A 25,085-nucleotide genomic window follows, 5' to 3' on the forward strand; every position below is an offset into this window, starting at 1 on the left:
TTTCCCCCGGGCTCTGCTTGGTTTCCTCCCATCATAGTGCTGGTTGCCATTGTATGAGTGAAATATTCTTGAGTATGGCCTAAAACACCAATCAAATGAATAAGTCATATTGTATCCCAGTCATTGTTCAAATTCACTTGAAAGATTTCTTTTTTTTTCTTGCACATCACACAGAGTTATTCAGTTCTGACAAGCGCTGGGCTTAGTAACAATGGCGTCGTCTGAGGAGGGTGATGATGAATATGTGGAACAGACAGCCAGTAATGTGGAAGACAATGAGCAAGGTGAGGAGGAGGAGGATTTGCTGACTGGTGATGCCATTGTTGAGGAGGATGAGGATGAAAATGATGAAGTAGGTGATGAAACTGAGGAAATGGAAGAAGACATGGCTGATGGTGAAGAAGATGAAGAGCTTGAGGAAGAAGGTGACAAGCTGACTGAAGAAGGAGATGGGGAATCTGTGGAGGAAGGTTATGAAGAATTGGCAGAAGATGAAGAATTGGTGACAGAGGAGGAGGAGGAGGAAGTAGGAGTGAACGAAGAAGATATGGCTGAAGGTGGGGAAGACCTTGATGAAGACGAAGAAATTGCAGAAAATGATGATGTATCAGACAGCGAAAACTTTGAAAATCTGGTAGTTCTTGATGAAGCGTCTGAACACACTGATGAGGTTAGTTTTCAGAAATTTAATGAAAATGCTCCACAATTATAGCAGCTTTTGGTGCATGGGGATATTTTTAGAGTGAAAACATTATAAGTTAAAGGATACACGAAAAGGTCTAAAAGGTTATGTTTCTATACCGAATGAAGAAAATTATACCCCAGAATTTTTGTTTTAAATGTATTTTTATGCATATTTCCGTCAATGGTCAGATTTTTTTCAGAAATTACATCATCATTGATCTTGCTCGGAACTCGGTGAACACCACAGAAGTGCCCTGAGCCCTGTGAACCGTGTCTACAATGTGGGCAAGGTGACATGTACGCATATACTGCATGGTTTCTTTGGGCCAACTTATCGCCCCTCGGCGCCCCTACACTTGCCACCCATTCGTTCTGTTTCTCCCCTCCCCCCTCCCTCCCCCTCTTCCAGTCGGCCAGGCCCATTCGATTTGTCCCACGCAGAGATCATTTTAAACAGGGATCATTGTTGACATCACCGCTGCAAGCTATTTAATATCCAGACTGGCTCCGTTGGCTAGCGCACTAACACAGCGTAATGACCCAGGAGCCTCTCACCAATGCGGTCGCTGTGAGTTCAAGTTCAGCTCTTGCTGGCTTCCTCTCTGGCCGTACATGGGAAAGCCTGCCAGCAACCTGCGGATTGTCGTGGGTTTTCCTCGGGCTCTGCCCAGCTGCTGGAGCCTTAAGAAGACTGTATCTTGAAGCCATTTTTACCCATCAAAGCGAAAGTTGAAAAATTATTTTGTACTGTTATATGTTATTACACATGATAATCTGCACATTAATAAATAGAACCAAAGCATTTCATGTATCCTTTAGTTTATAATACCTTGAATTTTGGCAGAAATTTGGTGTACATAGATATCTAAAGGGCTAGAAGCATTGCTGGAGGCTGGCTTGGGGATTTTGATTCTTCTAGTTTGAGCACATTTTCAAGTGTAGTTTTTGGCCACAATTTGTGCACATCCATAATTATATAAGCACATTTCTGATGATTTGGAGGTTATTAAAAGCTCTAATGCATTAATCTTGCCATTTGTTCAGCAAATTCAGACGGTCAAATAGTTCTCCCAGATCAGAGGATCAAATGAATATTTTTGAAGCACATATTAGAGGAAAATTGAATTTGTGTGAGTTTCTAAATTTATTTGTTTAATACCATTTTTTATCAAACAGGAACCAGATAAAGATGAGGTGATGGAAGCCTTGGGTGATAACAGAGAACAAAGTAAGGGAAGACTTTATTAGATACCTCTGGCTGTTATTATAACAATTACAGTAGAAACATTTTTTATATATGCCTGAACCCTGGTGTATAGATTTAAGCTGTTACTTATATCTTCTCTTTCTTTTCCTATTCACTTGGTTTTAAGAATAATTGCAACACTGATAGCACAACTAATGCTCATTGTATCAAAGAATGGTTCCTTCAAACAGTTTCAGGGGGTGATATTTTACCTAAGAAGAAAACAAAGGCTTGTACATGTAAGTAAACACAGAAGATCAGTGTCCTGCTGTTCCCCGCACTTATACATGCCCTTCAGAAGACTGAAATGAAGTTCCCATGTTCTGTACAGCACCAAAGCCATTGACATTTTTGGTACAGAAACTAAGTTTTATTTCCGTTCACACCTGCTTTCCCTAGTTGTAGTTAGCGGAAAGTAGCTGGGTGACTAAGGTGTGCAACTCTCAACCACAAGGCATGCAAGGTGCGGGTTCATCCCTGGTCTTTGGTATGTGCTTGTAGGATATTTAGCACATTCTTGCATCTATTGAAGACACTTATCTTCCTACCAATATGGCATGCATGTATCACATCACATATGGCAAATACTTCTCATTAACTTGCCCAAGGCTAGTGGGAACCGTGTTCACTCCACCCAGAATAATGACGGCCATCATATAATCAAGAAGTTCTTAAGTGTTAAACAACACTATCACTAAGTCTATTCATGTACATGTAGGCCCCTTTGAAACCTGTGTTACTGTATCAACTTTCGAGTATATGTATAGTGACTTATTTGTTTTCTGTTTCAACAAAAAATTAAATTTGTGTTTAAAGTGTTTACATGTATACATGTAGATTGAATTTAAACAGTGGAAGTATATATGATATTTATGAAATACGTTCCAATCAGTAGTTTTTCTTGACCATGTATTTTTGCCTGTCTTCGTCAGCACCAACATTGATGAATGCTTTGATAGCCTATCCTGTGATAGAAGAAGACTTGGAGGGTCCAGTGATCAAACCAGCACTTAGTCTGACTTCTTCTTATTATCTCAAGTTCATCAGCCTGCGGAATTTACCAAAAGAAGGGTAATGGCATGATCAGTATTCTTCTTTTGATACTTTTTTTTAGTTTAATTTGTTGTTTTAGTAAGGTACATGTAAGAAACTTATTTTGAAAAAAATCTGTGCCTGTGTAGGTTGTTGCAAGAACATATTGAATTACATAAACCTTTAAATGTAGAAATGTATTGAATTATTCAGTCTGCTAGTGCGACATCTGGTAAAAAAAGCCCAGGGTATAGTGTCAAGCAAAATAATTCATCTTGACAGCATTATCAAGAGAGAGCAAATCATAATTATTACAGATTTTATAATAACTGAATGTACATGTATGGTTGTTGATCATGTTAAAAGTACATGTAATGGGTTACTCTGCCATAATGCTTTCTTCATCATTCCGAGTCTTAATAGCTTCTTCATATATGCTTGTCAACTGTGTTTGAATGTTTTGGATTTGATGTCTTACAGAGTGTTGGATCTAAGATTCAAAACGGAAGAACTGAGGAAGAAGGCCTATGCCATGTTGTCTGATGTCAAAATGTGTGGAGAAAGTCAGCCTAAAATTCTTGTCTCTAAACAGACCCCTAACAGGCACCAGTGTAAGATGCTGCAGATACATTCACATTAGTCTGATAGTCACAAGTGTAGACAGATATGCCCACAGTGGGTACCAGTGTTACAGATAAGGGGAATACCAGTGTAAATATGCTTAAAAAAGTTAGATGTTACGCTTCTACAATTGAAAAAGGGCGTACTGTACATGCCTTAAGATTTGTGTGTAGGCCTATGTTCCGGAAAGCTAGTGTATATGGCAGATTTAAAGCAGACACTTCTGTCAACAGGTAAAGTAAATCTTCACATTGGATCATGAGCATGACATTCTCCACCATGTGTTAGTTTTCAGACACTAGGCTTTAGCAAAATCTCATACCACCACCCGCATAGGTGGAGAATGCTTATAGTGGTATTTGTCTTCATGACGTTCTGTGGTGTTTGCCATGAAGAAGATGTAGCAAGGGCTAAAATGGTCATTTGGGTTACTACACTGCAAGGTGTGCTACTGCATTGAACAAATTTATCCTAATATCGCTCACAGATGTCTGGTTTCAATTCAGCATGGATTGTCGGTAAATTCTCTCATCGAGGGTCCAGTTTCTGACGTATACATGTGCCCGTGATTTCATGAAGAGAGAAAATAATGCAGTAAAAACACGATCGTGAGAACAGCTAGCATTATGTGCACATAAACACTTCAGGTTTATACTAGATACTGCTAATAATTAAAGACCAAAATACCAAATTCTTGATCCCCTAATGTACATTAGGATTTAGCACGGGCCTATATATATTGTCAACAACCATTTTATCATATTTTGATTCCAAGACGGCAGCTGTTAACAAGTCTGTTTGAGCTATCAGTGTTTTGAGAGGAAAAAAAATGTGCCTGCTGCGTTAGGCATGTTACCAAAGAAAAAAATTATACTACAACCTATACTACTACAATTAAACACAACAAGAAGGTAACGAAAAATAGTTGTCAATGAGTAAGTTATTGAATTAAGCACAACATTGGTTGAATGAATAAATGTATTAGCGTCATTGAGTTTCATTCCTGTCTAGGGAGAACTGAAATAATTGCTTTATTGTAGAGTGTTATGTCAAGTCGTAAATTCTGGGCAGTCTACATGTACATCTATACTTGTATTAATCATATGCAGCTACAAATGAAAGGAAATCTGTACATACGTGAAGGCCTCAGTGTACATGTATACACATGCATTTAAAAAAATGTGTACTGCGGTTGCCTACCTGGTTCTCCCTCTCTTGGAAAGTTGGGAGTGCCATGCTCCCTGTGAAAAAATATTTGTTTCACTGGGTACCAAGGTACATAGAGAATGTTACACTGTGAAGGTTGAATATCATAAATATATTTAGAGTGAGGTGATAGTGATAATCCATTTCCACCTTTCACAAGAAAAATATTTATGATATTCTACCTTCACTGTGCAATATTCTATTTATTATTTATAGTTTGACAATATTGTGATTTTGTGTATTTGATCAACCTTCAGCAATGTTTGTGGCTGTAGACCTGTGGGACAAATACCCACAGTAGGCACCAAGGTAGGATACTTAACTGTGGAACAAATACCCACAGTAGGCACCAAAGTAGGATACTTAACTATGGGACAAATACCCACAGTAGGCACCAAAGTAGGATACTTAACTATGGGACAAATACCCACAGTAGGCACCAAAGTAGGATACTTAACTATGGAACAAATACCTACCCCGCCTATAACAATATGGTCCAGTGATGTGAACTTTTGTGTTCTTGTGTGCTCATTAAGTCCACTTTGCCTATAACAAAACGGTCCAATGATGTGAACTTTGGTGCTCTTTAATTTTATGTCACAATATGTGTGGTCATAAAACAGATATGAAATATGCAAGCGCCGCAGTGTCACAGAAAAAATGATGTGTTCTTCTGTGCTTAGGACCCTCTGTGCTGCTCATCCTTGAGCCTCCCATTGTGGGATATATATCCACAATATAGGCACCAATATAAGATACTTAAACGACAAATACACCCACAATAGGATACTTAGGACAAATGAACGCATAAAACTGAAGCCGCTAACAAACAAATAAAATACTGTGTTAGGACAATTTACAGAGGTCTTCGGTGGGTGATGTGGTGATGTGTATCTTGTAATATCTTTTTATTATGCTTACTCAGTAAAGTAGCATGTCATTATTTTATTGTTGATTAATAAGGTTATTTCCTTGCTTATTATTTTCATAGTGCTTCTCTCAAAAGCAGTGGATTTTGTTACCAAGAGGACTCAGGATGAAGGTAGGTGTGGAATTATACGATCTTGTATTTCATAGGTGAATGGAAAACATATTTATTTCATGAAAAAAGACTGGCAATCAAATTTATTTTAAGCGATTTGTTTATGCTCGTCTTTCATTTGTATACGTCTCAAATGCATGTATATCAGTTTGTTAAGAATAATGACATGTTAATGTGTATATATATTCAGTGAAGTAAACTGTGTAATATGATTGATGAATATTATTTGTTAGACATTTAAAATCACAGCTTGCTCTTGGATATGCAGATATTTTGATTTCAAAAAGATATTTGATTTCAGAATGCCTTCATGTACTGTATGTACTGGGACGATCGCAAATTTGAGTTCTTGTCTGTGTTTCTCCTCAGAATATTTATCTCTGTATGCATATTTCTTGTAACATCACATCTTTTAATTTTGGTCACCTCCAAGTCAACACTTTTTAGTAATGCAAAGAAATTTCTGATTCATGCTGTTCCAAACGATGGCTGGAAATTTGAATAATGAAATGTGTTATTGATTTGTTTAAATTTGTGCTCTTTTGTCTTTTAACACCATCTTTCATGACTTTTCCCTTGTACTGTACCTGCTTGTCATGACTGAAGGTGAGCGCTGTTGCTCAAAATTCTTGACGTAATCAAAGCAGCAATTGACTTCAGGATTTGAAATTAAATTGTGTTGCATATATTTTGACAATCCACAGTCCAAAATCCTCTTGTTTTTGTTGACCTGGCCCCAAACTGAACTGCTGGAGTGCTGTTGTTTTCCAGAGCCTGCAGAACCCGTGTCTGTGTTTGTGAACAACATTCCATTTGACGCTCGTGTGGAAATGCTACATTTCCTGTACCCAACAGCCCGCAGTGTCCAGCTTCCCACAAACAGTCAGGGTGGTGCCCTGGGGTAATTTGCATACAAACTCGCCTTTAAACCTAATAACGTCCAGGCGAGAACGTTTCTTTCTGTTTGATTCAAACTCTGTCCCCAAACTACCAAGGTTTGGTTTTTACAGAAGTAAAACATTTTTCTTCACATTCTTGCACAGAATCTTATTTTGTGCTGTTACTTCCACATTTTGTGATGACTGACCTTCTTCCCTACTTTGAAACTGCCTTGTTTCACAAGAAAGTTTCCCTATATTTAGAGTATCAGAATACTTCAATACAGCTCTAATGTTCGAGAAGTAAAGGAATGCACAACTAGCAGTTTTGTGACTCCTGTGGAATGTAAATAGACGTAGTTCCCACCACTTGCAGTCTTGTTTGAAGAACTAATTCCTTATTGACTTTATTAACTTCATACCGAATAATTTTACACCTAACCTTCATAGTTAGTTTATAATCTTCTTTTAATATCCTGTGAGATTGGTGTAATTTTCAGGAACAATGAATGTCCTGTCTTCCCTGCATGTTCATCAAGGATTGAACTCTGAAGATAGATTTGTTTCACTTGTGATCCATATTTATCACTTGAATGGCACTTCCCAGAAATAACCTCTTATTTGCAGTGAAATTGTTCTGTTTAGTTCAGGTTTTGGATGTGACAATAATTTCTGTCACCAAAATCACTGGGTGTCTTCAGAACTTTTTATTCTTTTTATAACTCTTCTGTCTAGTGTGCAAAGACTTGATAACACTCTGTGGATTGCAGATGCCATATTCTTTGAATTGAGAGGCAATTTATATTTGCCTTGTTGCATTTCTAAAAGGCTGACATCCTTATAATTATTGAGCATTGTTTCATTTATTTTATTATTTCTTTGCATTATGGTTGTTTTACCAGTATTGACTTTCAGAGTTTATACATGTACTACACGTTGCCCGGAAAATGAGTTTACTTAGCTATTCTTTGAGCTCTCAGGATTCCTACCTTAGCTTTTTACTGGAGTACTGTGTTTGCTCACTACTGAAATTGAACCATTACTTTAATTTCCTCAACTTTCACCTGTGAGATGTACATGTAAACATTTTCTATGGTTTCAAAAGTTTTTTCCAAACTCACTGAGGTTTTCACTGTTGGCTGTAATATTGCCAAGTGTGTTGTAAAGCACATCATTATGTTTTTCAAAGGTGTTGCATGAATAAACATTGATAGCAGATCTTCTTCCAGTTGTTGAAGGGGAAAAAAGACATACTTGAGCCATGTTTCATTTGTAGATCACCACATTTCATACATTTGCATAGTTTTTGGATCTACACTGATCCTAAGTGTGTCATGGTCAGAAACCTATGCAGTGCCTGTACATCCCATGATTTTTCTTCTAGCTATGCGATTGTTGAGTTTTCAAACCTTCTGGAGGCAAATGCCGTTGTGAAGAACAACAAGGAGTACCCTGCCAGGATTGGTGACAGCTACCTTAACCTTCATGTAATAGGTCATGAAGAGGTCAGAGGTCAGTATGCAGTTTTGGATTCAGATTGACAATCAACCAATAAATGACATTCAGGTTGATCACTTTCTGTAATATGTACATATATGTGACTGATTAAGTTCCCAGGATAATGTTATATATCTGATAACAGTTCAATTGATTGGTAGAGAAAAGCATGTCCTTAGCTGTGTGCCTCTCGAAGTATTAACTACAACCCAAACATTATGAGCTGTATTTTATGTGGCCTCCCTGGTCAGGCACTAATGATAATAGTTTTATACTGCCAAAAGAAGAAAATCACAATGATGACAGTATACTTTGTACTCAGCATAAATGCATTGTTTTGGCATTTTATCCTGAAATTACACATTTGGTCCAAGTATAACATAGTGGTTTCCTCCAACCATAAATCTGACTTCTATTGTGTACATGTAAGTATTTTTGATTACACTCTGAATCTGCAATTAAAATCCTGTTGGTACTTCAGTGTTTTTATTCTGTATATGCATGTATCTGTATAGTCAGTGTATAATTATGCCTTATGTGCTGGAGACTATTGTGTTCCCAGAAGCTCCAAAACCAAGAATCGGCGCAGAAACCAAGAAGACATCAGTTCAAGTACAGAAAACTAAAAATGTCACTGAGAGTTTAAAGGCTCAGAAAAGGCCAGGAGAAAAACTGGGAAGTTTGAGGCAGGGCTCCAAGCAGCCAAGATTGTCTGAAAAGGAGGGCTGTGAGAAAAAGGGTGCAGGACCATTGAGCGAGTCATCCTCCAATGGCTCAGAAAAACGTCGACCGAGCACAACTGATGATAGGAGTGAGTTTGATGTCATGACATTAATAACAAACCAGTTCTGAAAATAATTCCTGTTTTCACCTGAGAGATAACATACCCATTTTTAGATGGGTACCAAATTTTCAAAATTTCACTCCTGAAAGATTGTGAATAACTAAAAAACTTAAACCTTTTACATCTCTTTGTTTTTCAGCTGCCTTGAAGAAGGACTTAAAGCTTTTTAAGGTGTTTATTGGAAACTGTCCAAGAGTGACTGCTGTGAGTATTTCTTGTGTAATTTTTTAATTTATTTTTAATATTTCATCAATTTTCACCCCAATGTTTTCAATCTGTCGTTTCTTCTGTGAACAAAATTTTGTAGCTTTTCCATATAAGGAGTATGTGTATTTATATTATGCAAATATCAAAACCATAACAGACATAGGCAGTATGACGGAATATTCATATTCACCTTCATTGGTTGTTGTCATTGTGCATGTTATAATGATGTCATGATGTGTGTCATTGACAGTTTATGCATGATGTTATTGATGAAATAATCTGTTCTACTCACTGTTAATGATGTTATGAACTGTTTATTATGGTATGAGGTGTGTCGTTGACTTAATGTGTCATGAGGTGTGTTGTTGACTGTTTATGATGTCTTGAAGCATATTATTGGTGTCATTAGGTGGGTTGTAGACTGTAATGATGTGTTTTATTGTCTCCTAATGTCATTGACACCCTGAGATGTTTTACTGACGGTGAATTTGTGTTACTGAGTGTTATTGATGTCATGAGGTGTGTTACTGACTGTTAACGATGCCATGGTATGTTTTACCGACTTGATATCATGAGGTGTTTTATTGACTGATGCAGTGAGGTGTGTTACTGACTGTTATTGATGTCATGGGGGAGTGTCAGTGGTGTCATGGGGTGTGTTACTGACTGTTAATGATGTCATGGGGGAGTGTTAATGGTGTCATGGGGTTTGTTACTATCAATGACGCCAGGAGGTGTATCGCTAACTGTTGATGATACAATGAGCTATGTTAATATTTATGGTCACAGGGAGTGTTACTGACTGGTAATGATGTCGGGACATTTGTTATTGCTTGCTTCAGGAGGAATTGCAGGACTTCCTCAATAAAAAAATGTTGGCAAAGGGCCTCTGCGGTGAAGATGAGAGACCTGTGAAGAGAACTTTGGTTGTGCCTGACAGAAAGTACCAGTTTGCTGAGGTTAATACTCATTTTAATTCAGGTTTTGAGTTAGTTTCATTTTATACCATGGTGTTCATGTGATCATATGATTTTTCTGCACATTTAACAGAATGCAAAGTAAAGTGGTAAATGTATGTGTAATAAAGCTACATCAGATGTCAGTGTGCTTTACCCTGTTAAATCATTTATAATGTGGAATGATGAAAGTGTACGTAAATGTTATTCAGGAGTGGTGTTTGGTTTTCTCTAAAGATATATGGCATTTGAAGTTGAGTAAAATGTCCCCTATGTTGATACATTGTGCTGTCTGTTTCAGCTTGGTTCTGCAACACATGCTGTGGCTGCAATAAGGCATTTAAATGGCATCAAATTTTTTGGGGAAAAGCTAGTCGTAGAGGTATGTGTACTATTGAAGAGTCTGCCTCAGTTGCAGGATTGAAATCTCACGCATGTCAGTGTTCTATCAGAGCAAAACTGCTGCATGAAAAAATGGTGCTTGGTTGCAGTTGTATTGGACTAAGATTTAAAGTTTATTTTGGCTACAGTATTCTAGTGTCATGTAAAGTTTCTTGTATAATCCATTTTTTTTTAATTTCAGGAAGCCAAGACGAAAGAGCCATTGATTAGAGAAATGGAATTAGAAAAAATTGAAGGTATGGTCAAGAAAGGGACATGAGGATAATACTGTATTTCACCTAAAGTTTGGCTGCTAAAAATGCAATCAGAATCAATCAAAATGTGATTGCATTTTTAGAGCCCAAACTTTCATGTGTCGCTTGAAAAAAACCTTAGGCGAAAGACAGTATATGGTATATTTTATCAGGACAAGCCCTTGATACAATCATGATTCTGTAGTTTAACTTTATCTCTGTTTTTTTTTTTTTGTGGTCATGTGTGTCTGTTGCCACAGACTTGAGATAGAATCATTGAATTCTGGAATTCTGGGAGCGTATCAGGATGCCATTTTACAAGATTTCAGCATTTTTTTTTTCACTATAGCTCTCACAATATTTCCAGAATGTTTGTTTTTACATGTGTATGCATTTACTAACATTGGATATATACTGTGTCTAGGGAATCATGAAAGCATGCTTGCAAAGTCAATATGCCGCTTTTTGATGTGTTTCTTTCAGCTGAGTAACTTGGAAGCAAGTGACGCAGAATAGTCAATTTATATTATAAAATATATTTAGTTATTTTGGGAAGGCTGTGCAAATCTACTGCTTTCTGATTCTTGTTTGAGGACTTGTTCAAATAAGTTACACCATTGGTAGTTCATTTATGAGTTTGAGAAATTACAAGGTCAAATTTTAAACCGGTTCATGCAGAATGGAAGCATTTTATCATTTATGAAGCATGGTATGCATGGGATGTTTGAAAACTAATTTGGAGTATTTTGGAAAATCATCAAATCTTTGTGCAACTTTTAGTATGCTTGGTTTATATTTTGTGTGTATCGGTAGATTAGAATGCTTGTATAAATGGTACAACAGTGCATGTGGCCAATGACATTGTCTAGCAGCAGCAGTATCGTCCAGTGATAACATTGTCATGTTGTATCTTGATCGAAGTGACAACTAATTCTGCTTGTTTTCAGCACAAAGCAGACCGAAACTTTTCACACTGTTTATTGGAAATTGTCCAGATGTCAGTGCTGTAAGTATTGCTCATCATCGGACATGTACTTGTGCATAATCATAAAGCTAGGTTGATTAAGCATTTGTTTTAATTACAGCTATAAATAGAACAGGATTTTAGAGCTACTTCTTTCTACTACGTTTGTATCTGTACAACATTAATTTATTCATGCTTTGTCCAAAATGTCTGCAATACCCTAAATGACCTAAAATTTTCGCCAACAAAAGTGCATATTTATAGGGAAGTAAATGTCACAAAATATTAATTATAGTGCTGATACTTACAGTTTTCCAACAGAATATCGTCCCATGTTCCAAGCAAACCTCAAAACACTTTTCTAAAATCAATAGAACTCTCAGAATACGGAAAAATGGATAAGTTAGTCATGGACGAAATTTATGGTCAGTTAGGTTACATGCAATTTATTCCACCAAATTTATTTTCTACGCATTTAAGATTGATGCATGCATTGATTAGGTCTGGTTAAACATAGACTGGAGATGCTGGAGATGTCAGTGTGTTTTTTGCCATGTTAACCTATACCCATTGTTGTAATAATACAATTGTATGTTCTGTTGTGTTCTCTCAAAGTGTGTTATGTACTCTCCTCTCTATATGTACTTCCCAGTATGTTCTCTCAAGGTGTGTTATGTACTGTCCTCTCCATATGTATTTCCCAGTGTGTTCTCTCACAGTGTGTTATGTACCTCTTCTCTATATGTATTTCACAGTTTGTGCTCTCAAGGTGTGTTATGTACTGTCTTCTCTATATGTATTTCCCAGTGTGTTCTCTCAAGGTGTGTTATGTACTGTCCTCTCCATATGTATTTCCCAGAGTGTTCTCTCACAGTGTGTTATGTACTGTCTTCTCTGTGTATTTCACAGTTTGTGCTCTCAAGGTGTGTTATGTACTGTCCTCTCCATATGTATTTCCCAGTGTGTTCTCTCACAGTGTGTTATGTACTTCTTCTCTATATGTATTTTCCAGTGTGTCCTCTCACAGTGTGTTATGTACTGTCTTCTCTATATGTATTTCCCAGTGTGTTCTCTCAAGGTATGTTATGTACTGTCCTCTCCATATGTACTTCCCAGTGTGTTCTCGCAAGGTATGTTATGTACTGTCCTCTCCATATGTATTTCCCAGTGTGTTCTCTCACAGTGTGTTATTTACTTCTTCTGTATATGTATTTCCCAGTTTGTCCTCTCACAGTGTGTTATGTACTGTCGACTCTATATGTATTTCCCAGTGTGTTCTCTCAAGGTGTGTTATGTACTGTCTTCTCTATATGTATTTCCCAGTATGTTCTCTCACAGTGAGTTATGTTCTCTCCGCTCCATATGTATTTCCCATTGTGTTCTCTCAAGGTGTGTTATGTACTGTCTTCTCTGTATGTATTTCCCAGAGTGTTCTCTCACAGTGTGTTATGTACTGTCTTCTCTATATGTATTTCCCAGTATGTTCTCTCACAGTGTGTTATGTACTCTCCGCTCCATATGTATTTCCCATTGTGTTCTCTCAAGGTGTGTTATGTACTGTCTTCTCTGTATGTATTTCCCAGAGTGTTCTTTCACAGTGTGTTATGTACTGTCTTCTCTGTGTATTTCACAGTTTGTGGTCTCAAGGTGTGTTATGTACTGTCTTCTCTATATGTATTTCCTAGTGTTTTCTCTCACAGTGTGCACAATTGACTCTACTCATTCTAATTATGTGTACTACCTTAAATCCACAACAAATTCAAATGCGCACATTTTGTATGTTTAGGCATATTAGAGGAATGTTACTTAATGTGGACAAGTTATTTTAAAATTTCTGGTAAGTTCATGTGTGGATGTGTTTTCAAATTGTATCTAAAGTTATACTTTAGTGGTGGAGTTTGTTGATGATTTAGGGTACATGTGTGTCTTTATGTTGTGCATTATTATGACTGTCTGTTTAATGGTTTGTTTTTTAACCGTTAAATTTTTGTGGAAATCTAAATGACTGTGTTGTTGTCTTTTACTGGTCATTAAGATAAGTTACTGTGTCATGATCGTACCTGTATGTGTATTGCCTGTGTCAGGAAGAATTCCAGGACTTCCTCAATGAAGAGCTGGTGGCAGAGGGCATTTGTGGGGGAGATGAAAGGCCAGTGAAGAAAGTTTTGGTGCAAGCTGGCAGGAAGTACCAGTTTGCAGAGGTGAATTTGACAGACCAAGAATAATATTTTGCATTTTCTGTAAAGATTCTGATTTTTTTAATATCTTGTGGTGCGATGTCCAAAACTAGGCTAGTTTCATGGAATGAAGGAAAAATGTGGATATTGAATGCAGTGTAATAACATAGGGCAAGCAGTGCTAGGTTCTTGGCTCCTCAACATCCTGATATGTCATTGTTTAATTACCAAGACAGTTTTTCTTTCAATCATAGTCATTGGAGATGCTGTTCTGTTTTGGGTTTATGATTTATGTTCATAAAGGTTAGGTTAAAGACAGACTGAATGCAGCGAAGTAAGTATGCAATAGTTCTTTTTGTGTGTAGTCCAGCTCATGCTGGCTTCCTCTCCGGCCGTAAGTGGGAAGGTCTGGCAGCAACCTGAGAATGGTCATAGGTTTCCCCCAGGCTTTGCGTTTGCGTCCCCGTTTCCTCCCACCATAATGCTGGCTGCCGTCATATAAATGAAATATTCTTGAGTATTGCGGTAAAACACCAATGAAATAAATAAATAAATTTTTCTCTGTATTTTCAGTTTGAATCAGCAAAGTGTGCTCTGGCAGCGATAAAAGAACTGAACGGCAGGACGTTCATGGGTAAAAAGTTGAATATTCAGGTTTGTGTACTTCAGAAAGTCTTTTTATCATGGCCAAGTGAAAATAAAATTATTTTATTGTGCGTTATTTGTGTGTTCAGAAAATTTACAGTGACACCAGGATTAATTCAAATGTTAGAATTGTTTGTACTATACACAGCTACATATATGTCTAAAGTTTGATATGTGTTCTCTGTATCACATGCTAGAATTGTTTATACTGTGTACAGTTACATATGTGCCTAAAGTTTGATATGTGTTCTCTGTATCAAATGTCAGAATTGTTTGTACTATGCACAGCTACATATATGCCTAAAGTTTGATATGTGTTCTCTGTATCAAATGTCAGAATTGTTTATACTGTGTACAGTTACATATGTGCCTTAAGTTTGATATGTGTTCTCTGTATCACATGCTAGAATTGTTCATGTTATATTTCAATTAAGTGACAGTATTGTGCTGAAAGTTCGCTATTGTAATACAGTGTGCTTTATACACTGTTCTCTGTATCAAATGTCAGAATTGTTTATACTGTGTACAGTTACATATGTGCCTTAAGTTTGATATGTGTTCTCTGTATCACATGCTAGAATTGTTCATGTTATATTTCAATTAAGTGACAGTAGTGTGCTGAAAGTTCGCTATTGTAATACAGTGTGCTTTATACATTTTTAAAATTGTAGGAAGGAAAGAACGAATTTCCATTGCTGAAAGAAGTGGAGCTAGAGGAAAATGAAGGTACATGAAGTTCTGTGTTTGGGGTTTTTGGGAGGGGGGGGGGGGGGGTTGTGTTTTCTGTAGTGTACTACATAGTGGACATGTACAGAAAATGAATGCGAGCAAACAAGTGTTGATTTGATTGAAACAGGGATCTTATGCAGCCGTGATTTGCAGATTCAGATCTGAGAAAACACAGCTAAATATTTCATGCACAGCTGAGCTGCTCCTGTAACAAGCCGTGCATCTTTTGCTTCATTGTGGTGGTAAATAGAGAGTTTAATTTGCAGTAAGTAGCCTGGAATTGACCGAAGACCAGCTTCAGTGTTACCAACAACAACAATAACGGTGCAAGAAGCCACTTTCGCGGGGGACTTGGCTGACCCCATAATATATGGTCTTTCATTGGTTGGAATTTAACCTGTCCACTAGTAAAACAGCTGTTAGCCAATCAAATGTAGTTTGGCGAGTCGAAATTACAGCTGACTGGCTGGCCTGTGGATAGTAAAATCTTCGCCGGGCTGGCAGGAGTGCATGACATAAGAAAGTCCGGCAGACTAGCTAAATTTTAACAGCAGGGAGTAAAAATATAGGCTTTAAAAATATATATACAAACTCATCAGAAGTTTGATCAATCTTCGGCATGTCAGTAAAATTGAAAGAAAAGTAAAATATGTGCTGATTTCCAGAGACAGTTGATATGCTACACGCCATCCCATTGTCTGTGTCTCTGATATTGACCAATCAGTGAGCTTCTGACAAATTGTTGGAAATGTGTTCAAAAACGTAATGGCCATTTGACATCTACAGTCGTGGAAGCAGTTCTGACAGGCTACAGAGAACAATTAAAACCGAAACATGTCCAAAACTAATGAAAAGATAGGAACGTGGAGATAGGAAAAATGTTTTGGTGGCTATTACTATTTAATAAGTAGTGATGAGACATTGGAAGCGGCAGCAATTGGGATGACTTTAAAAATAAAAGTTTGCTTGTAAATCGATCACATCTACACTGGAGTTTTGGAACTAAAGGGAAGATTTTATGATGACATGACACTACATGTAAGGTTAAACGTCACAGCGATGTAGCAAATCCATTACAAAGGCCAGCATCTTTATCAGCTACAGCTGACTGCAGTCTTCTGTAAACAAAATCTTCGGTCTAAGGATGGCTTACATTTTACTACCGGTATTTACTGGTAGGGTGTATCTAAGGATCCTTGGTCCCCCAAACATCTTACCCAATATTAGAAATTCACATCTGATTTGATGGCTACAATCCTCTAATACTTCATACTGACCTTTTTTCATGTCATTTAGTAACCAGTCACATGTACGTATAATTCTTTGAAAAGAGATAATAATACACTGTATATGGGGCCTAACAGAACAAGCTACAATCTTAAATCTTATTTGCTTTTTTCTGTTTTGAGAAAGGGCTCTTTGATTTCAGAGTCAACTAGCCCTGCTGGCGTCTTGATTTTCTGGGCTTTTGTAGTCTGAGTCTGCCCCAGTTAAACTTGGAGTGTGGCTTACTGTATTAATTTTCTTTGAATACTCTTGCTGTTTTATCATTTAATTTTATATAGGCACATGTCAAGGTTCATATAAACACATAAATATGTCAAGGGCTAGATTTGCACTAAAACCATTAAATGAAACAAAAATGTCACATTTCATCTAGTTTTTATTCTTAACTCTTCATTTTTGCTGATGTCCTGTTTATGCTTTTGTGGATCCCTAATTTTACTTGGAATGCATCAGAGACAATCTGGAAACCAAGGGCTTACAGGAGCCTGGGTGGCCTCTGGATCCCGGCCTGTAGGTTTCCTGTGCTGTGTTCAGTCGACTTCCATTGCTACTCCTGGTCGAAAAAGATGCACTACCTAAAATGTTTTTTGCGCTCTCAGTTTAACAGTTTCTGGCTAACACTACACATTTCTAATACTAGCATTACAAGAGATGAGTCAACAAAAATTTATTTTCTTTTTAAGTTCGTGGTGGTAAAATAAGACGGTCTTTGGCAGCAAGAAGAGCAAAGCCTGCAAAGAATTATAATGTTTTTATTGGGAACTGCCAGGACACAACCGCTGTAAGTACACATCATGTATTTATACAATTTGCTGAGGTTAGAATTACCTTGATAGGAAGTCTTCTTCCTTACACTGCAACGTGTTTGTGGAACAGGTATTATATCTTGAACAGTGGTTGAGGAAATTGCAAGCCACAGCCCCTTATGATAATTGTAGACTATCAGTGTGTTGTAAACATTGTGTGTCTCAATAAAACATTACATGAAACAAGCTCAGCATTGGTGTTTCAAGCTCTGAGAGGGGATAAAGTTGGTTTTACTTGACTGCAGCTTTCTGTTGTAAGGTGTTGGTGAGTGTCCTGGGCAGTTGGGATGGTTTCCTGCATGCTCTTCTATATATATATGATATATTGTTGATCAGCTGTAGCTTCAAGTTGTAAGGCTTATGGAGTGTCCTGGGCAGTTGGGATGGTCTCCTTCACCCATATACCTGAATGTTTTTCTGTATATATATGATATAATTTTGATGAGCTGTAACTTCAAGTTGTAAGGTTTATTGAGTGTCCTGGGCAGTTGGGATGGTTTCCTTCACCCATATATCTGCATGCTCTTCTATGCATATATGATATAATTTTGATAAACTGTAGTTTCATGTAAGGTTTATGGAGTGTCCTGGGCAGTTGGGATGGTTTCCTTCACCCATATATCTGCGTGCTCTTCTATATATATACATTATATATTGTTGATCAGCTGTAGCTTCAAGTTGTAAGATTTATGGAGTGTCCTGGGCAGTTGGGATGGTTTCCTTCACCCATATACCTGAATGTTTTTCTGTATATATATGATATAATTTTGATGAGCTGTAGCTTCAAGTTGTAAGGTTTATGGAGTGTCCTGGGCAGTTGGGATGGTTCCCTTCACCCATATATCTGCATGCTCTTCTATGCATATATGATATAATTTTGATAAACTGTAGTTTCATGTTGTAAGGTTTATGGAGTGTCCTGGGCAGTTGGGATGGTTTCCTTCACCCATATATCTGCATGCTCTTCTATGCATAAATGATATATTTTTTATCAACTGTAGTTTCATGTTGTAAGGTTTATGGAGTGTCCTGGGCAGTTGGGATGGTTTCCTTCACCCATATATCTGCATGCTCTTCTATGCATATATGATATATGTTTTTATCAACTGTAGTTTCATGTAAGGTTTATGGAGTGTCCAGGGCAGTTGGGGTGGTTTCCTTCACCCATGTACCGAATGTTATTCTGCATACATGGCATATTCTTGATCAGCTACAGCTTCATCTTGTGAGGTGTGTGGGGCGACCTGGGCTTCTGTCACCCATATACCTGAATGTAGTTATATATGTATGAATATTGATGTATGCTTGATCAGATGTATCTATATGCTGTGAGGTGTGTCCGGTGACTTGGGCATGTGGTTTCTTTCATCCATACCTGAATGTTGTGCTATGATACATACTTGAATGTGATATTATTCACAGAGTACTGGAAATGACTGATATCACTCAATACAAGGCTCAGTGTACCCATGATTTGTATTTGTTTTAATGTTACAGGATGAACTAAGAGACTTCCTGAACGAGCAGATGGCTATTGAAGGGATCTGTCGTTACGACGATTTCCCTGTCAAGAAGACACAAGTTCAGAAAGGCAGAGCCTACCAGTTTGCTGTTGTAAGTGCACTTCAAACCTCTGCATTAGTTCATTCAGGTAAAACATTGACCTTTGCTCTGTCGGGCAGACCTCTGATGTTCAGCTGCGACTTTAATCAACACTGAGATAGATTAAACAGATACTTCCTTGATACTTTGTAAACTGGCACTAATTAGCGTAAGAATAAAAGCTCGGTTGGGCCAGGGTCAGTATTATGTGGGTTAGGAGGTTTCAGTTTACACGCACAACACTAGATACAGCTTATGGTGACACTGACATCCTTAATGTTGAAAGTATGGATGCTTAACCCAAATTTTTTCATTCCCCCACTTTTAGTGTTGTGTGTGGCTTTGATAACAATAGAACGGCCATTGACAATAAGCTCATGTGACAATTTGTGCAGTCTTCCACCAATGTGGTGTGCACAATGACTCAGGCACCTCCCACTAATGCGGTTGCTGTGAGGTCAGTCTCGGGCTTCGCCTCCAGAAATACTCGGGAAGGTCTGCCAGCAAGATGTGCTCCCATCATAGTGCTGGATGTGATATAAGTGATGTATTCTTTAGTACATCATACAGCACTGATCAAATGAATAAATAAAAAATATAGAGTGCATATCTGTGCATCTCATGTGGGAAAGTGCCACGTACCAGAGTTTGGTGGTTTACTCCAGGTAATCCAGCTCCCTTCACCAATAATTCCGACTGCCATCATATAAGTGGTGGCATGCTAGCGCAGGGCAATTACTCAGGAGCCTCTTACCTATGTAGGTTAGGCTTTCCCCAAGCTCAGTCTCCCACTATATTGCTGACTGCTGTTGTATATTAATTGAAATATTCTTGAGTACAGTAAAATATGAAATAAAATAAATAAATTAATAATAAATATGGTGTAATATTATATAAATGATAAATAAAGGTAGGTGGTTTAACTCAAGCACTTGTCCCACGAAATTGATTGCCATTGTACATGTAAAAGTGAACAATTCTTGAACATGGCATTAAGCTACAATCAAGTAAATATAAAAATAAAACATAACACATATAAAACAAGCTGTCTTATTGAAAGATAATTGGCTAGATCATTTTAATCCTGGAGAGGTCACACTGAGAAAATATAGTGACTGTTTTGTCTGTCACTTGTCTGCTTGATAAAGGCCACATATCCCCCAGTTTGCCTTACTTGAAACCTGATAAAGAGTACACTATTAGAATTTTGAAAATTATGAGTGCTTTCCTCAAAATTAACATAGAAATTAGTATTTGTCAAGATAAGGGGCAAAGCACTTCACATGTACTTTATGATTCAGATTGTTTCAGTAATTAAAGTTGATGTGTTTTGTTGTATTCCAGTTCTGCTCTGCATCATATGCAATGGCTGCAATAGAACAGTTGAATTTTGTCACTTTTAAAGGAGAGAAGCTGAAGATAAAGGTATAGTATAAGCAGTAGTTTCTTACATGTAGTGCTTGTGTTGATGAGAATGGTTGAATACTTTGAAAACCACTATAGTTACTTTAGTGCATAATTGTGAAAACAGCAAATTAATGATATCATGGACAGGAAAACTTACCTCCATTTTGGACTAATAAAGAAATTACACCGAAAGTTTAGTTTGATGTTCTTAATGATTTTATGGTCTGCCTTTTCATTGTAATCCTTTGTTGTTTTGGTCATCGCAGTAATGTTCAGTATTAGGAGACAGATAAAAAATGTTATTGTATTTATGTCCTTAGGTTAAAATGTAAGATTTCTTATTCACCTTCAGAAGAAAGCCAAGTTTGTATCATCTTGAGGCAATGAGGTTCAAAACTATGCCATAGTTGGTAGAGGGGATATTGCATCTTAGTTATGTAAATGAACAATTTATAGTACATCTGCATAGCTATGAAACTCAATCATCCTGCTCTGGTCTGTTGTAGGAAGGACAGAATAACATTCCTTTGAAAGAGGAGGCAGAGAGAGAGAAAGCCCATTTGATGTTAGGTGAGTTGGTGTTTGTAAAGTCTGATCTGTTGTGTGTTTGTTCAGGAAAATGTGTACAAACCCATATTGATAATACCACAAGTTGGATTTTTATATCTGGAGTAAAACATTGTTATTTTTATAAATGGAAAATTGTTTCAAGGATTTGAGGAGTTCAACGTTCCCCTTTAATTTCATACTTCACATGAGATGGGGCCTTAGACCTTGGTGACAGCTATTGATGGCACTTGTTGGGCAGTTTGCACAGTCCAGGATTAGTTGAAGCCCAATTCCTCCAATATGGCATGCACAGCTGTATGTCTCATGGGTTAGAGTTTGTCATTAAAAGTGGGAGGTTTACCCCTGGAACTTCAATATCTTCCATAAATGCAGACATTGTATAAATGATAAATGCTAAGAGGAATCAAAAAAAAAAAAATTTTTTTTGCTGTATTGTTCGTTTGTTGTTTTGTTTGTGTATGAGATCTTGTTGGTGCGTATGTGTTATAAACATCACACTGTCATATTTACACAGTGTAAGCATATGATTTGTGTAAATTTTAGGCGGAGATGAAAGTGAGGAATCAACAATTTATATAGGAAACTGTCCTGTGGCCACAGTAGTAAGTTGACTTACAGATTCACAGACATTAACATAATAAAAGCACAACTCGGCTGAATTCTGACATGAATTTATTTCATTGAGTTCTTGCCATTGTATTAATATTTTTTACCGATGTTAAGCAATTCAAAAGTTAATTTCCAGGCTCAGAAATATTCTTAGCTTTTCTCATTTTCTTGTGTGAGAAAACACATTGGTGCCTCCTGTACACTGCCAGACCTAAAATTATTTTAATTTTTCTAAGATGAGGGTTAACTAGTGGTAAATTGAGAAACAAGACTTACCTTTTCATGGAGGAGACAAGAGTTATTAACTTTGTTAAAGAGGTAAGAACATTTTAGAAAATAATTTCTTGGTATTGAGTTTTCTGTTGTCTCAATCTTATACAACCTTTTGTTTTAATCAACACATGCTTATTTAAAATTTCCAGGCTGAATGTCATGACTTTTTCACAAATTTACTGAGGGAGCGAGGAATCTGTGGTCCCACAGAGCATGTGGTCAAGAGAGTGAAGAAGAAAAATAGCAGAGATTTCCAGTTTATTGTGGTCAGTGAAACAAATGTCTATCGTGCATATGTTTCAGTTAGGAGCTTGTACTTTCTGGATAAAATTTTGGTCGATTTCATTGCTCAAAAGGCCTGTAGTTTACACCAAGACACTCAGGTTTCCTCCACCCATAAGCCTGTCTTGCTGTCTTATAAATGAAACATTTTTGAACATAGCATTAAACTTTAATCAACCAATCAGTCATTCCTTAAAATATTACCAGTAATGTTGTATTGACTAAGAATTACATTCATCAGAGTCTTGACTGTTCGTTTTGTTTCTGTATACAGGTAATAACATTTATTTATATCAGACCTAATTTTAAAGAAGTTTTTCGTGTGTCTTACAGTTCTATGAAGAGTCACATGCCATCATGGCCGTGGAAGAGCTGAATGGAGTGATATTTAAAGGGAATGAATTAACTATCAAGGTAATGGACATGTTGATGTGTCAGTGTGGCAACAAATGGGACGGTGAATGTTGACAGTAATTCATTTCCTCACGGCAACCTTCCAGGAGGCAAAAGAAACACACAGTATATTTATAAAGGGAAGAGTGAGTGAGTGAGTGCTTGGGGTTTAACGTCGTTCTCAACAATTTTTCAGTCATATGACGACGAATAAAGGGAAGAAAATAACAAGAAATTCAGACTACAAGTACATACATTGTACGTTCTGATTTGTCCTTGTATCAAAATGACATGAAATGTTGCATTACTTTGGGATCAATGAATTCTTGCAAATATATATATATATTAGACAGAGTTATCCTCCCTGAAATTACAGAGCTGTCTCTCTGGTTTGGGTAGAGATACACTTGAAAAGGTTTCATTCTGGTGTAGAATCTCATATTTAAGTGCATGATGTGACATGAGTTGGCATGCTGAAGGGTGACAAGTTTTTGACTATGCGTTTTAATTTGCAGTCCGCTAACAAGATCAATAAAACCAACACACAGATGGATCGACCCCTAGACAGACCTATGGATGGATCCTTGTCAGAGTTTCATTGGACCCCAGATTTCCATCAGGGTTTTCCTCAAGGTAGATCTAATTGGTAATTTTCAGCACATTGTACAGTGAGCATCGGTGTCCAATAACAAGAAAAGCAGTCTTAGACAGAATGTTAGTTATGATATCTGAAAGTATTGAGCTCAGGGTTTGCAGACATGAAGAGCACAACAACACGAGGGGGATATTCCATCCTTGATTCAGTGTGTACATATTAAATGCCATAACTTCCTGTCATAATTCCTAATGAATAGCATAAAAACTGTTAGGGGTGGTACTCAGAAAGTACAGGATATATTGACTTGAGGGTTTACATGCATATAAAGTACAATGACACAAGGGGGATGATCCATTACTGATGCTTTTGTAGCCTTACTACTATTTCTAAGTTGTCCCTGCCGCGAAAGAGATAAGGAGAAAGTAATGCTCGCTGTATGTCTTTTCTTCCATCCGTTCATTTGTCTTTCACCCTTGATCCTGTGTTATAAAACATATCTTCAACACAATGGTGGCAGGCCTGTCAGCTACTAGCTTGATTTGTTTGATAGACATTTGATTGCACATTCAAGAATATTTCACATCCAATGACAGCAAAGATTAAGTGAGGCGGGAAGTGAATTATAGAGCTGCTTATTTACATGTGTGAACTATGTAGCTGTCATACCACTTTTTATTGTAACCTTACATGGGGAAATATGTACAAAAATCACTTGTTTCTTTTGTTTCCTTTCTTTTAGTCATACCAGGGATTCATAGAAGTCCAAATTTTTACAACCGGAAACTCAAAAAAGGGTCCTCTGGGCTGTGCCCAGTTTCCTTTCACCATAATCCTGGCCGTCATATTATAGTGAAATATTCTTGAGTACGGCGTAAAACACCAATCAAATAAATAAATAAATCAAAATTGGGTTTTTCTGGTCCAGATTGAGTTTATTTATATTTTAAACACCAACTATAACCAGGTATTGAGTTAATTCCACTTTAATGACTTGTAATTTTGTGAATGTGAAAGTACATGTATATACATGCATGATTTACGAGTGTGTGTGTGTGTGTATATATGTATGTATGTATGTATGTATGTATATATATTTATATTTATATATATATATATATATATATATATATATATGTGAGAAGAAGAAATTTTAATTTCCTTGGAGGTTCGTTTCTGATCATGATTTTATTGCTGGTAGATGCATACACTTTTACAAGTGTATTATCCTGATTATAAAACTGTATAATAACACAATTATAAACCATTGTGATGCAATGTTCAGTGGTTGGTTGTTGCATTGAAGGAAAGAAAGCAACTAACACACATTATATTAAAAGTAAACAAGTGCAAAATACAGAGATAATGCTCAGAGGTATATAATGAAACAGTTTTAAACCATGCATATTCAGTTGTTGGTTGTTATAAATATTAGAAGAAAGAAAGGAACTAACAAATATTACATAAAAAATAAACACATATAGCACTACGAGCGTTGTTCATGTAGGCCTACCTTTAATCAACTGGCCAAGTGACCTGTCATCTTTTGAACAGTTCAGCAAAAAACATATAAATTCCCTGTTATTGGAGCCAATCATTCACGCAGTCAAGCAACACGATTAGCTTTGGATAGTTTTGAGTTTTAATCATCCTCTGTAGCGGGTCAGAAACGGCTAACATTGCATAATTGTCAAATGGCCATTGCGTTGTTGTATACAGTTCAGAATTTGTTAGAAGCTCACTCACTGGTCCACAGAAGACACTCAGCGAATGGGATAGCATGTATCAAAGTGACATCCATTTGAAGTCAGCACTTGTGTCTCCTTTTTGTTCACTTTCCTTGCATACCGAAGATTGATCAAACAAAATAGAAATGGATTCTCACTTTGTTTTATACC

At 37.0% G+C, this 25,085-nt stretch overlaps 1 protein-coding gene across 1 annotated transcript in view; it reads left to right on the forward strand.

Moving 5' to 3' along the window:
- Nucleotides 1-1,646: 1,646 nt before the first annotated feature.
- Nucleotides 1,647-25,085, forward strand: part of LOC135481856 (uncharacterized) — a 34,236-nt gene continuing 10,797 nt past the window's right edge. Inside the window, exons 1-24 of the mRNA XM_064761601.1 lie at nucleotides 1,647-1,912; nucleotides 2,122-2,169; nucleotides 2,863-3,001; nucleotides 3,443-3,573; nucleotides 5,781-5,831; nucleotides 6,603-6,732; nucleotides 8,094-8,221; nucleotides 8,769-9,017; nucleotides 9,190-9,254; nucleotides 10,100-10,216; nucleotides 10,515-10,595; nucleotides 10,797-10,851; nucleotides 11,796-11,854; nucleotides 13,897-14,013; nucleotides 14,563-14,643; nucleotides 15,306-15,360; nucleotides 17,334-17,431; nucleotides 18,954-19,070; nucleotides 20,403-20,483; nucleotides 20,972-21,035; nucleotides 21,579-21,637; nucleotides 22,067-22,183; nucleotides 22,533-22,613; nucleotides 23,108-23,225. Of these exons, the coding sequence (XP_064617671.1) occupies nucleotides 1,882-1,912; nucleotides 2,122-2,169; nucleotides 2,863-3,001; nucleotides 3,443-3,573; nucleotides 5,781-5,831; nucleotides 6,603-6,732; nucleotides 8,094-8,221; nucleotides 8,769-9,017; nucleotides 9,190-9,254; nucleotides 10,100-10,216; nucleotides 10,515-10,595; nucleotides 10,797-10,851; nucleotides 11,796-11,854; nucleotides 13,897-14,013; nucleotides 14,563-14,643; nucleotides 15,306-15,360; nucleotides 17,334-17,431; nucleotides 18,954-19,070; nucleotides 20,403-20,483; nucleotides 20,972-21,035; nucleotides 21,579-21,637; nucleotides 22,067-22,183; nucleotides 22,533-22,613; nucleotides 23,108-23,225 (2,272 nt within the window). The 5' untranslated portion in view covers nucleotides 1,647-1,881. The remainder of the gene's footprint in view (nucleotides 1,913-2,121; nucleotides 2,170-2,862; nucleotides 3,002-3,442; nucleotides 3,574-5,780; nucleotides 5,832-6,602; nucleotides 6,733-8,093; nucleotides 8,222-8,768; nucleotides 9,018-9,189; nucleotides 9,255-10,099; nucleotides 10,217-10,514; nucleotides 10,596-10,796; nucleotides 10,852-11,795; nucleotides 11,855-13,896; nucleotides 14,014-14,562; nucleotides 14,644-15,305; nucleotides 15,361-17,333; nucleotides 17,432-18,953; nucleotides 19,071-20,402; nucleotides 20,484-20,971; nucleotides 21,036-21,578; nucleotides 21,638-22,066; nucleotides 22,184-22,532; nucleotides 22,614-23,107; nucleotides 23,226-25,085) is intronic.

The sequence above is a fragment of the Liolophura sinensis genome, chromosome 1 (genome assembly GCF_032854445.1).
Source record: "Liolophura sinensis isolate JHLJ2023 chromosome 1, CUHK_Ljap_v2, whole genome shotgun sequence".
Classification (NCBI taxonomy): domain Eukaryota; kingdom Metazoa; phylum Mollusca; class Polyplacophora; order Chitonida; family Chitonidae; genus Liolophura; species Liolophura sinensis.